General features: G+C 44.4%; 1 protein-coding gene across 2 annotated transcripts in view; it reads right to left on the bottom strand.

Moving 5' to 3' along the window:
* arglu1b (arginine and glutamate rich 1b) overlaps nt 1–6,595 on the bottom strand; it is a 39,379-nt gene extending 32,784 nt beyond the window's left edge. The window contains exon 1 of one of the 2 annotated variants that reach the window (XR_013577138.1): nt 6,059–6,586. Coding sequence is in view for 1 of the 2 variants with exons in the window: in XM_078545887.1 (XP_078402013.1) it covers nt 6,059–6,363 (305 nt within the window). In the remaining variant the exon portion in view is untranslated. Of the gene's footprint in view, nt 1–6,058 lie in introns of both variants that reach the window. The other variant, XM_078545887.1, reaches the window with a different exon arrangement.
* Nucleotides 6,596–13,771: the final 7,176 nt, after the last annotated feature.

The raw sequence follows: 13,771 nt of genomic DNA, 5'->3' as shown, positions 1-13,771 counted from the left end.
TCAGCCCTGACCATTGTTCAGTAATCCCTATTCTAAGTGCATTTGAAAGGAGGGTTCGGTCATTTTTATGATTTGGTACATTAGCCACCAAAATACATAGTTGCTGCTCTCCAGCAAAAGTTGCACCTTCATGAGGAAGAGGAAGCGTAAGGGAAGAAAATGGAGGGAGTTAAATATTGTTCAAATATAATCCTCATTTATTATATAGCATATTTATATTTACTGGGTGAGTAAAAGATGACAAAAAAATTGGAAGTTTGAAATACGCTCACAAGCAATATGAACCTCTTTATTGCCATGTGTGCTTCCTAACGCTAATGAATGATTCAACAACCAAAGTCTCTAACATCAGAAATTATTTAAGACTGGGCTGTTAAATTACTGTAAGATAACAATATAACTTTTGAAGAGACTGAGGCACTTTCACAAAGCTACTTATTGTAACAAATCCAGGTTTGCTAATTTCAGGTCATCTCCTGATAGATACATTTTGATTTTTGGAGAATAGATCCCTGTTTCTATGTCGACATGCCTCACAATTGTGTTCTGGTTATCTTTCTATTTTGATTGACCATACTCAAATAAAGACAAAAAGAGAAAGCAACCACACAAATAAGATGGAGTTCTGATGAAAAATCACAGACCTGAAACATTATGTCTGTTTCTGTCTCCATAGATACTACCAGACCTGCCGAATACTACCAGCACTTTTGTTTTTGTTTCAAATTTCCAACCACCACAGTACTTTGCTTTCCCATTATCACTTGTTAAATCCATCTCGCTTTACTTAAGATAAAATTTCATAAAGCTGCATGTTTCATCTCATACTAAAAAACAGAATGAAAATATCTGGAATAATGCACATCTTGTTTATTATTGCATAATTAAGGTGGTTGGGAAGGAGATGACGAGGTGAGAAGCAATGGGGTTATAAGTGCACAGAATGTGGCGGATTTTAGCCTACGAGAATATACAGCACAATAGCATTGGTAATTCAGCATTGATCAGCAACTTCAGAGAAGTTAAGAGTGATAAATTATACAGGAAATGTCAAATTAACACTGCAGGGGATGTAGTTCAAAGTTTATTGTAAAATAAATGGAGTTGAGGGGCTAAGCATGGGAAGGGAGCACCAGATTATGGCTGGTGACACCATCAATAGCATTATAGGCAAAATGGAGGAGAAAGAGGTAGGTGGTAGGTTGTTGATACATTACTTCTTTGCTTTCCCATTCCTTGGTTAATTAGACATGGGACAAGGGGAACTGTAATGCTAGGTAAAGGGGAGTTGAAGAGGTTTGTCTTAATCTAAACAGAGAGCTCGCACTTGCAGTCATACACGAACACTTTTGACAGATTGGTACTCATTGCATTTGCATGGACAGTATCTTCCTTTGTTTCCAAATTAGTTCTCGTAATTTGCTTCCATTTTCATCTATTTGACCCATACACTTCTGAAAGGAAATGAAAACAGCTTAGTTCACACAATCATCAGTATCGCTCCTGGGTTGAGCAAGTTGTTTGACTGCTCGGAGGACAATTCCAGAATTCTACACCACACCCCGTCCAACCCTGATTCCCCGTAACTCACAGGACTGATACACAATCTATAGATATCCTAAGATAGGAGTAGCGTTGCACAGTGCTCTAGTATCAAATTAGTTTTACAGGAGCTACTTGAATTGTAGAAAAAAAAATCAATCCTGCTTATTGATTCTAAGGCAAGTGAATAAAATTACATCACTGATTTAACAGCCACACTTCAAGTGCAATGGGCCTGTGCTACAGGGAAGAGTTGTTGACTGTGCAGGATATCACATTAGATTTAAAAGTGTAAGTGGGTGTTACAGAATTTTGCTTGAATATCCCTGGAGGAGTAGGGACCGTTTATGGAGAAGTGTGTAGATAGCACAATCTGAAAGGACTGGTCTTTAAGAACCAAACACATTTTTTCCTCAGTCCATGTTTAAATTCTTACGTGAAACCAACATTTTTACCCCATGATGGGATTTACAGTCTTGAAATTACTCTCTTCTATTAATCATAACAGTACATCTCCCATACTGCTATTCAAACAAAACAGAAGTATGTCTAGTTGTCTGTATTTTTTTTCTCACTCTCTAATTCTTAGTCTGTTCGCCTGCCAACCTCTTTTGCTTGATGACTTTCACATGTTACAGGTTGAGTATCCTTTATCAGAAATCCTTGGGGCTGATTGCATTTAGGATTTCAGATACTAAATATAAACTTCCATTACAATAGCCTAAGCCCAGGCTAGCTATACTCTAAAGTAACTAAAATGGTTAGAAAAGACTTATCACTGAACAATAAATACAGGGTACGTGTAATAAGTTTCTGTTATGCGCACCACAAAAATTGCAAGGTAAACAGAGCAGACAAACAACTAGAATTCTCACGCTAAAGGTCAACGAGGTTAAAAAAAAGTGCAGTTTCTGGATGCATTCGGTTTGGGGATTTGCGGATAAAGGATTCTCGACCTGTATTATTATTGTGGTCTCTGTATCGCCTGTCATCTCCCTCCAATTTTCCTCTCTGTAAGCTTCCCTTTGTTGTTACCACTTCCTCAGTTTGTGTCTCATTTTGGTTTACCAATGGACTCATTTTTTGAAAAAAGTATGAGAGAACACAGGTTGATTGGCAGTAGATACTACTAGATGGAAAAATGGGTTCAGTGGATTTTTCCAATACAGGGTGGAGTGAAGGAGAAGGGTTGTGTACAATAGCATGGGCTCAGGGTGGTGGGGATGCCTTCCAATACAACAAAACTTCCAGCTGCTCGGCTTAAAAGCAGCTCCACTGGAAATAAGTATACACGTCAAATTTAGCAATTATGAGTTACTACCATACCACTGCACACTCCCTCTCCCCCCCACCCGCCTCCCCCCCCCCTCCCTTTTCTTAACATTGTCAGCATTTGTAATGCACACACAACACAAATTCAGTACACAGTTGGCAGATTTGCTGAAATTAAACAGCTAATTTTGCATTAAACACTGCTTTTTTAAAGCAAAAAATGAACAGTGGATGTGCACATAAAAATTTGCATTCATAAAGCACCTCCAATGTAGTAAAAGATCTCAAGGCGCTTAGCAGCGTTATTAAATGCAACTTAACAGGGACCACAGATGATCAGAAGCTTGGTCTGAGAGACTATGTTGGATGAGAAAGGCATGGAAAGCTTCAGGGAGGGAATTCTGAAATTGAAGGCTGAGGCAGCTGAAAGCACAGCTGCAAAAGGTGGAGTGATTGAAGTAGGGGATGTGTAAGAGCCCAAAACTGAAGGAGCACAGTGATCTCTAAGGGTTGTTTAGGACTGGAGAAGGTTGATATAGGGAGTTGCCAGGTCATGGAGTGATCTGAAAACAATGATGAGAATGTTAAAATTGAGGCACTGCCAGGCCAGAAGCCAATGCTGGTCAGCTAGTTCAGGAGTAATGGATGATTAGGAGCTGGTGCAAGTTAGGATGCGAGAGGCTGAGTTTTGTATAATTTCAAGTTTATGGAGGGTGGAAGGCCAGCCAGGAATGCATGGGAATAATTAAATCCAAAAGGTAACAAAGGCAAGGATGAGTGTTTCAGCAGATAAGCTAAAGCAGGGTGGAGTCTGGGAATGTTATGGAGGTGAGAGTCAGCAGTCTTGGTGATAGCAGGCATGTTGTGGCCAAAAGCTTAACTCTGAGTCATAAGTGACATTAATGTTGCAAATAGCCCAGTTCAGCCTCAGACAGTTGCCAGGGAGAGAGATGGAGTTGGTGGCCAGGGAACAAAGTTTGTGACAGAGACCCAATATTTCACTGCAGGAAATTTCTGCTTAACCATTACTGGATGTCAGGGAAGCAGTCTGACAATTTAGAGACTGTGGGAGGGGTGAGGAAGAGCTGGGATTTGTCAGCGTACATTTGGAACATGAGTGATTTTCAATGATGTCACCAAGGGGCAGCATGTAGATGAGAAATGCGAGGGGGCCAAGGATAGAACTTTGGAGGACTCCAGAGATAATGGTGTGGGAGTGTGAAAAGAAGCAATTGTAGATGATTCTTTGGCTATGATGGAATAGAGAATAATGGGACCAGATGAGTGCAGTCCTAATCAGCTGGACAACAGAGGCATTGGAAGTTTGGTGAACTATGTCAAAGGCTGCAGACAGATCAAGAAGGGATAATATACCACAGTGAAAGTCACACAGGATGTCATTTGTGGCTTTAATAAGAGCTGCTTTAGTACTGTGGCAGGGGTGGAAAGACGATTGGAGTAATCCAAACATGTTCCGGGAAAGATGGCCACAAATTTGAAGTATTTGAGAAGTAAGGGAGGATAGAAATGGGTGGTAGTTTGAAAGGGCAGAGTATCAAGGGTCAGCCTTTTGAGGAGTGGGGTGACGATGGCAGATCTGAAGGGGAGTGGATCAGTACCTGGGGAAAGCAGTTAATATTGAAGCCAGGAAAAGAAATTAGGTGGTCAACAGTTTGGTAGGAATACATCATGGAGCAGCAGGGGGGATCTCATGAACAAGATGTGCTTGGAGTGCAGAACTGAGAACATAAGCAATGGGAGAAGTGGTAGGCAACTCAGTCCTTCAAGCCTACTCCATGATTCAATGAGATACCTCAAATCGAACTTCGCACGCTGTCTCTATTTGCCTTGATTTCCTTAGTGTCCAAAAATCTATCAATATGTCTTCAATATATTCAAGGATACTATAGGGTAGAGATTCACAATCCTTTGAGTGAAGAAATTTCTCATCTCAATCCGAAATGATTAATCTCTTATCCTGAGACTGTGCCCCCATGTTAGAGGTTCCTCAACCAGGGGAAAATCCTCCCAACATCTCAGAATAGTTACAGCATAGGAGGTGGCCATTTGGCCTGTCATGTCTGCACCGGCTCGCTAACGAGCAATACACCAAGTACGATTCCCATGCCTTCTCCCTGTAGCCCTGCACGTTCTTCCTTTTTGATAATAATCCAATTTCCTCTTGAATGTCTTGATTGAATCTACCTCCACCACACATTCAAGGCTGCGTATTCCAGCACACACCCCGTCAAGCTCTTAAGAATTTTGTATATTTTAGTGAGATCACCCTTCATTCTTCTAGATTCTAAGGGATATAGGCCTATTCCCTAAAATAGAAGTGTGCACACAAACCTGCAAAAGGACAGCGTGTACATCAAGATCCTAGATATAAAACTGGAATTGCCTGCAGACTGCAACTCGAGCAGTAGGCATACATAGGATTACATTTTAATATAAAGTATTTTTGTATGTAATTTTGTGACGTGTCGCTCAATACAAGTGCCAGAACACTCATGGAATCATAGTGCCCGTTCAGCCACAACATGCCCATGTTAGCTTTTCAATTGACGGAGTCCATTCCAATTTTCCTGAACTTCTCATCATGTTGTCATCAACCAGTGCAAAATAATCTTTCATTAACAATGACCCTCTGAAAACCTCTCCTAATAACTTACAGAGTTGGTAGAGTATGTTAAAATCTTTACCTAAGGGTTAATGGTTTTCATGTAATCGCTGCAAGGTTAGCCAGTGATAATCTGCAACTGATTACCAGAAATAGCTGAGGAGGTAAACTACAATCAGCAAGATGTTGCATGGCACTATCTATTCCTGGTCTATGTATAAATGCTTTCTCCAACACAGGTGGAGTCAGATCTTTGTCAAAAGACAAGAACTATAGACTGCGAATGCTGTCCTTTAATAAAGAGGGACAAGGCCCAGGCTGCCATTTTAGATTAGTAACTAAACAGAAAGCATCACAATCAGCCGGAGCCCTAGGCCACCTCCAAATTTACCGCATTAGTCCGCCAGTGTCATTCCTTCCCCCCGCCCCCCCACCACCGCTACTTAAATACAGGCCCCTTTCCAGTCAGGAAGTTATCGAGAATCCCTCCTTTCCGAGCCCAGGATTATTTAAAATCGAGGCCAAAGCCTATGGAAGGAGAACCATCCTCTCCTCCTTTCGGACTAGGCCGCGGCATGTTAACAAGGCGAGGCCCCGGTTCTGTCTCCTGTCCCCACTCACATCTTGCGTTGCCTCTCCAGCTCTGCTTTCTTCTCCTCCTCCTCCCGTTTCTGTTTCTCATCCAGGCTGCTCCTCTTACTCAGGTTGCGGCCGAAGATGTCGATGCGCTCCGGGGTGGTTCGGCAGCGGGAGCGGGAGCGCGACTCCCGGTTGGCCGCGTGCCGGCGGCTCTTCTTCTCCCGGGACTTGGAGCGTTTGCGCGGCCTCTCCTTGTCCCGCGAGTGGGAGCGAGTCCGCCGCTTGCCGTGCTTGCTGCTCTTGGCGTGTTTGGAGCGGGACGAGCTGCGACTCCGAGACCTGCCCATCGCTGCCGGCGCAGCCCCCCGATCCCGGGAACAGGAGGGGGGGTGTAGGGGAGGTGGTTGGAGAAGAGAGGAGTCGGGGCCCGGGACGGCACCACCCTGACTACTGGTAACGGAGAAAGGAGCCCGTCCGCCGACTCGAGCTTCCCGCGGTGGCTTTCAACTCGCAGATTCCCCGAGGCCCCGGAGACGCGGCGGAAACAGCAACAAAATGGCGGCTCGGGTAAATATGGGAAAGGAGCCCGACACCTGCACCCATAGTGCACCGCGCCTCGGGCTCCTCCGGACATTGCCGAACTACTTCGGCTCACAGAGGCTCCTCTTCAACAACTGGTTGGGGCATAAGGAAGGTACCAGGCACGACCAAGGTTGAACAGAGCAAAAGAGAGATCAGAAAAACACACACACATGGATATTAGCTGAGGTCCCTCTTCTAAAACAACAACCCGATAAAGCGGAAAATTGACCAATCCAATTTGACCAATCAGTCTACGATCAGTCTACTTGATCATCAATGGAGTAATAGAAGGAGCTGTTGACACTGCTGTCAAACAGCACTTACTCACCAATATGAATCAGAGGGTTGTGGGTTCATATCCCACTCCTGGAAACCAAGAACTGTGAATGTACTCGAAAGAGTTACATGCGATCTGTTGATAACTCAAAAGAGTTACTCACCAATAACCTGTTCAACAATGCTCTATTTGGGTTTTGCCAGCTTCACAGCTTCAGACCTCATTACAAACTTGGTGCAAATGTGGACAAAAGAACTGAATTCCAGAGATGAGGTGAGTGTAAATGCCGTTGACATCAAGGCAGCATTTGACCAAATATGGAATCAAGGGCCCTTGTGAAAATGAAGTCAATGGGGATCAGAAAAAAAACTCTCCACTGGTTGTTGTCATACCTAGAACATGATTTTTGTTCATTCTTTCACAGGATGTGATAAATGCTGACTTTGTCAGCAGCATTATGTATTCCTAACTGCCCTTCAAAAACTGCTGGTGAACTGCCTCCTTGAACTGTTGCAGGTCACGTTGTGTAGGTACTCCCAAAGCACTGTTAGGTAGGGAGCTACATGATTTTGACCCCGGGACAATGGAGGAGTGGCAAAATATTTCCAATTCAGGGTGATGCATGAGTTGGAGTGGAACTTGCAAGAGGTGATGTTACCATGCATCTGCTGCCCTTGTCCTTCTAGATGGTAGAATTTGTGGGTTTGAGAGGTACTGTAGAAGATGCCTAGGCAAGTTACTGTGGTGCATCTTGTAGATGGTACACATCGCAGCCATGTATCAGCAGAGGACATGAATGTTTAAGGGGGTAGTTGGGGTGCCAGTCAAGTGGGCTATTTTGTTCTGGACGGTGTTGAGCTTCTGGAGTGTTGAAGTGAAGAGTATTCCATTCACACTCCTTACTTCAGGCCAATCATTTCTGCCCCAGGATATCGTTGCAGGCTTTCCTCAGGGCAGTGCACTAGGCCAAACTATCTTCAGGTGTGTTATCAATGATCTTTCCCCAATTGTAAGATCAAACGTTGGGAAATTTGCTGATGTTAAGTTCATAATAAGTTTAAGGGGGTAGTTGGGGTGCCAGTCAAGTGGGCTACTTTGTTCTGGACGGCGTTGAGCTTCTGGAGTGTTGAAGTGAAGAGTATTCCATTCACACTCCTTACTTCAGGCCAATCATTTCAGCCCCAGGATATCGTTGCAGGCTCTTCTCAGGGCAGTGCACTAGGCCAAACTATCTTCAGATGTGTTATCAATGATCTTTCCCCAATTATAAGATCAAACGTTGGGAAATTTGCTGATGTTAAGTTCATAATGTTAAGTTCCATTTGCAACTCCTCACACCCTTTGATGTCTGTTTTCAGTTCAGTGTTCCCAAGTCTTTAAAAGTTGATTTTTAATAAATTTTTTAAATCGTAGATCCTTCACCACCCCCCACTGCATTCCTGGTACTATTCACCAACCCCTTCCCACCAAGCTGCTCACTACCCCAACTCCCGAATCCTGCTGCTGCTGCTCACCCCACACCCAGTCCTGGCATCCCCTGTGCTGCTCACTCCCCTCCTGTCATCAGCCATCTCAACCACTGTCACTGCTTAGCCTTGCAATGGCTCCATCAACAGAAGTAAGGAGTCAGGGATGCCAAAGAAAGGGGTGCCGGGGGGTGTGTGGTTGAGCTGGAGGGTGTCAGTGGGGGATTGAGGAGGGGTGTCAGTGGGAGGGTGTTAGCTGGGGTGTGGGTATGGGAGGGGAGGGTGAGCTGTGGGGTGCATGTGGTGGGTGACAGGTGTGGGGGTGGTGAGCCCGAGGTGCATGTGGTGGGCCCGAGGTGCATGTGTGGGTGACAGATCGGGGCTGAGCCAGTGTTGTAGCTGGGGGTTTAGCAGCACTGGGGAGACAGGAGTGTGAAGATACTCTGAATTTTAAGGGCTACTTCTGGCAGCTCCAAGCCTACTAGGAACAGTGCTAAATCAATCAGGGTAAAAGCTAATTAAGTACCAGGCAAACAGCCCAAGTTTACATGCTGAGAAGTTTTGGCAGGGGGAGGGGAGCGGGGGTTGGGGGGGGTGGTGCGGAGGTGGTGGCGGTGATGGTGGGGGTGGTGGTGGTGTGGGTTTTGGCGGGGGTCTATCATCAGGGGCTCCTGTGGAACCATTTCTCGCAAACCGGAAGTTCAGGGTTCTAGTGTAAGTTGGCTCTCTGGAACTTCCAATTCCATTGCAGCCCTCAATAGCAGCGAATGTCTAAGTGTTCTTCGCTAATGACACTGGAAGAACTGGGCCATTGTCTTTGATCCCCATCACAATCACCCTTCCTTCACCACCGACTCTATCCCTCTACCTGGCAATTGTCTGAGGCTGAACCACATTGCCTTGGTGTTATACTTAATCCTGTGATGAGCTTCCAGCCTTAATGTGCACAATCAATAAGACCACCATTTCCACCTCTGTAACTGGATCAGCCATCTAAACGCTGGCTGCAAAAGGAGGTCAGTGGCTGGGAATTCTGCGGCAAGTAACTCATCCCCTGACTCCCCAAACCCTGTCCACCAAGACACAAGACAGGAGTGTGATGGAATACTCTCCACCTGCCAGGGTGAATGCAGTTCCAACAACACTCAAGAAGCTCGACGCCATCCAGGACAAAGCAGCTGCTTGACTGGCACCCCATCCACCACCTTAAACATTCACTCTCTCCACCACCGATTCACAGTGGCAGCAGTGTGTATACAATATATAAGATGCACTGCAGTAACCTGTCAAGTTTTTTTTAACAGCATTTTCCAAATCCGCAACCCCTACCACCTAGAAGGACAAGGGCAGTATATACATGGGAACACCACAAGTTCCCCTCTGAGCCATGCATCGCCCTGACTTGGAATTATATCGCTGTTCCTTCACTGTTGCTGGGTTAAAATCCTGGAATTCCCTCCCTTCCTCAGAGCACTGTGGGTGTTCTTACAACACATGGACTGCAGTGATTCAAGGAAGTGGCTCACCACCGCCTCCTCAAGGGCAGTTAGGGATGGGCAATAAATGCTAGCCTCACCAGTGACACCCACGCCCCTTGAAAGACTAAAATAAAACCACATGGCTTTGACTTTGCTTCACTTTATCTGCTACTGTAACCCTCCTTCGTGCCTTTGTCACTTCTAGACTTGATTATACCAATGCACTCCTGCTGGTCTTGAATTTTGCAAATATGAGGTCATTCAAAACCCTGCCACCCATGTCCTAACTCACACCAAATGCTGCTCACCCATCTCCTCTGTGCTCACTGACCTGCATTGGCTCCTGGTCAAGCAATGCCTCGATTTAAAAAATCTCATCCTTGTTTTCAAATATCTTTCAGGCCTGCAATCCCCTCCCCTGCCCACTCAGATCTCAGGTTCACCGATTCTGGCCTCTTGAGCATTCCTGATTTTAATCACTCTGCCATTGGCAGTCATACCTTCAGCTGCCTAGGTCCTAAGCTCTGGAATTCCCTCCCATAACTCACCAGCTCCCTTCCTCTTTTTGCTCCTTTAAGATGTTCCTTAAAATCCACCCCTTTGAAAAACCTTTTTGACATCAGGCCTGATATCTCCCTATGAGGCTCAATGTCAAATTTTGCTCCATAATGCTCCTGCAATAAAGCATCTCAAGGTGCTTTATGTTAAAGATGCAGTATAAGTGCACGTAGATGTTGTTGTTGAATCCCCAACCATCAACATCCTGAGCATCACCAGAGGCCAGAAACTTAACTGGACCAGCTATATACATATTGTGGTTGCAAGTACAGGTGCAAAGACCAAAGACATTCCCCCCATCTACCAGGCGCAAGTCAGGACTGTGATGGAATACTCTACACTTGCCTGGATCAGTGTAACTCCAACAATACTCAAGAAGATTGACACCATCCAGGACAAAGCAGCCTGCTTGATTGGCACCCCATCCACCATCTTAAGCATTCACTCCCTCCACCACTTCTGCCTGTGGCTGCAGTACATACCCTTTACAAGATATACTGCAGCAAATCGCCAAGACTTCTTTGGGAGAACCTCCCAACCTGTACTGCTATCACCTACAAGGACAAGTGGAGCAGGCACATGGGAGCACCACCGCCTACAAATTCCTCTCCAAGTTACACACCATCCTGACTTTGAAGTAAATTGCCATTCCTTCAGTGTTACTGAGTCAAAATCCTGGAATTCTTCCCTGACAGCACTGTGGGTGTACCTACCCACAAGGACTGTAGCAGTTCAAGAAGGAGGCTCACCACCACCTTCTCAAGGGCAACTAGGGATGAACAACAAATTCTGGTCCAGCCAGTGATGTCTACATCCCATGAAATCATTAAAAAAAGTCTGTGATATTATAGCATAGCTGCATTTAAGCAGACGCTAAATAAGCATGAAGGAATGGAAAGATCTGTTGATTGGGTTAAATGAAGAGAGGTGGGAACATGCTCATGTGGAGCATAAACATTGGCCAGGATTTTGTCAACAGCGTGCCGTTCCCAATGATAGTTGTAACTGGAACTGTGCACCACTTATGCTCTCTCTCTTTCCCATTTCTCACACAATTACAATTAAAATTCTAAGTGCCAGCATAGTGGGTGAAATTTTTCATTGGTGAGACCTGTTGCCAGCTGACATGGCAGCAGGAACAGCTGGGCTATAAAACAGCCTCCTGGTCAAACAGGGATATTCTGCATCAAGGCTAAAACATTCCATTGCCATTAACATAAGACTTGACTGCACAAAGGTGACACAGGTATTTTTCTAAATGAAATTTCGTTTGTAGATATTTCACAGTACATTGGTTTCACTTTATTCACATGGGCATGATTGTTATTAGTTCAGACTAGCTTAATCAGAGAGCTAAATTTACTGGCACGCTTTGTGGATGGTACACATTGATGGTTATAGAGGAGTTAGGAACATTTCTTTTATTGTGGAAGAAACAATGTTGTTTTTTTTTTGTTCACTCTTTATTGAGTGTTCATGTTAGTGCTCAGTGTTGTACTCACCAATATGTGGGACATGGTTGAATTGCAGGCTCAGCTGGCCCTCCCTTTAAAGGACATTGTCCAAGGTCACTCTCAGTGGGGATAATTGAAATGTTGTAGGTGAACTCAAAGCTTTGTAGGAGCTCTGCTAGCCAACACCCTGAAATGAACACACAATTTGAACAGTACTGACACTGCCCTTTAGGCTCCTCATTTTCTTACCTTGACTGACCACCCCCTAAACCCCACACCCCTCCCCCTGACTATCACACCCAAGGCGCCAGGTGTCTTCCACTTCACTCCTCCATGCCCCTCAACTCTACCCTCTGGCCTCCCCTGGATTTCTCTTCCACTCCTCCATACCCCAGACTCCACTCCACAATCCCCCTCGCCACTGACACTCACCCTTGACAGTCCCAAACATCTATGTAAGCTGGCATTTTCCTGCTCCCCTTCCTTGTACCATAGAGTTAAACAAAGAAAACCGTTGACCTTAAACGTAACTGTACAAAGCCAGCTGGTGCTTGCCACCTTTAAACAATCATGAATCAGGTGCCACACAATTCTTGTGCACCGCTGACTTTATCTTGAAGGTAGGACATAATTAAAGAAAAGTTTTACTCTAATGAATATTCATGGATGCAAATATGTTACAAGTACAGACTGGTACAACGCTCAACACGCCGCAAATATGCCACTGACTTTATCTCTGTATGTCAACCCACTGTCAGGAAATCAAAATTTCACATCCCACCAATTGAAGTCTCCCTGCACACCATGTTTCCCGCTCTTGCGGGCTCCATAAAATCCACCGCCCCCTCACCCCTTTTGGGTGGAATAGACTGGGAATGTGCTGTGGTTGCCAGGTAATTTGAAGAAGGAAATTTTTTATATAGACAAAAGGGTGAAATAGAGAAGGGGAATAAAGAGGTGGCTGCTGAACCATTTGTAAGAGTTAGGAAAGGAGACCAAAAGCTTTGTTGAAAAGATGAGTTATTAGAAAGTGGACAGAGAATTCGAGAGACAAAGGGTTTTAGGCATGGAGTTCTTGAGAGTAGGGCTGAAATCTGTACTTGCCTGCATTTGCTTTGTCATCTTTAATTGAAAAAACTTGACCATCATGGTTGGCTTATTTCCAGTCAATTGTCTTCACTCCAGTATACATTGACTCTTTTATAACTCCTTTGTCTATCTTTAGTGGTCTGAGATAAATACCATCTATGCCAGAGAATTAGTTTGTTGTGAGTCACTTAGCCTGTTTAGGAATTGAATGTGTCTAATTTGTTTCTGAGTCATTAATTTTGCTTTGATATTGCTGCTTTGGGAGGGATGTTGCTTATGTCTTCCCTTGTGAATATTTGGGGGAAGCAATCATTCAGAATGTTCAACCATTGTTTTAGTTCTGAGCTCCTGAGAAAATTAGTTGAAGGATTGTATTAATTGTGAATCAGATAAACAGTAACAGTTTATTTTCCCATGTTTTTCATGGTTTTAGACGATAAGGCCATAAGACATAGGAGCAGAAATTAGGCCATTTGGCCCATCGAGTCTGCTCCGCCATTCAATCATGGCTGATAAGTTTCTCAACCCCATTCTACCGTTTTGTTATCCAAGCTTTGCATTACTCAATCACAATTTCCTGATTTACCTGGTCATTTTACTTTCAACTTTCACGGTGTTTCACAATGTGAACCATTCTTATTCACCGAGCTTTCTAAATTTAAAAGAAAATCATAGACAACCATCCAAAAAAATGGATTGTCCAGTTTAAACCCAATTGGTAGCAACACTAAAAACAGTTATACCACAGATACCAATGTCAGACCAAAAGCTGTTTCATGTGATGCACAGCCTGTTCACTTTTTAAGCCTCGCCTTTCACTAGGCTGGAATTATACCACATCCATTGCCGAG

This window comes from Cetorhinus maximus, chromosome 7, assembly GCF_964194155.1.
Source record: "Cetorhinus maximus chromosome 7, sCetMax3.hap1.1, whole genome shotgun sequence".
Classification (NCBI taxonomy): Eukaryota; Metazoa; Chordata; class Chondrichthyes; order Lamniformes; family Cetorhinidae; genus Cetorhinus; species Cetorhinus maximus.
The sequence above is the reverse complement of the archived record's forward strand: the minus strand, read 5'-3'. Positions and strand labels throughout refer to the sequence as shown.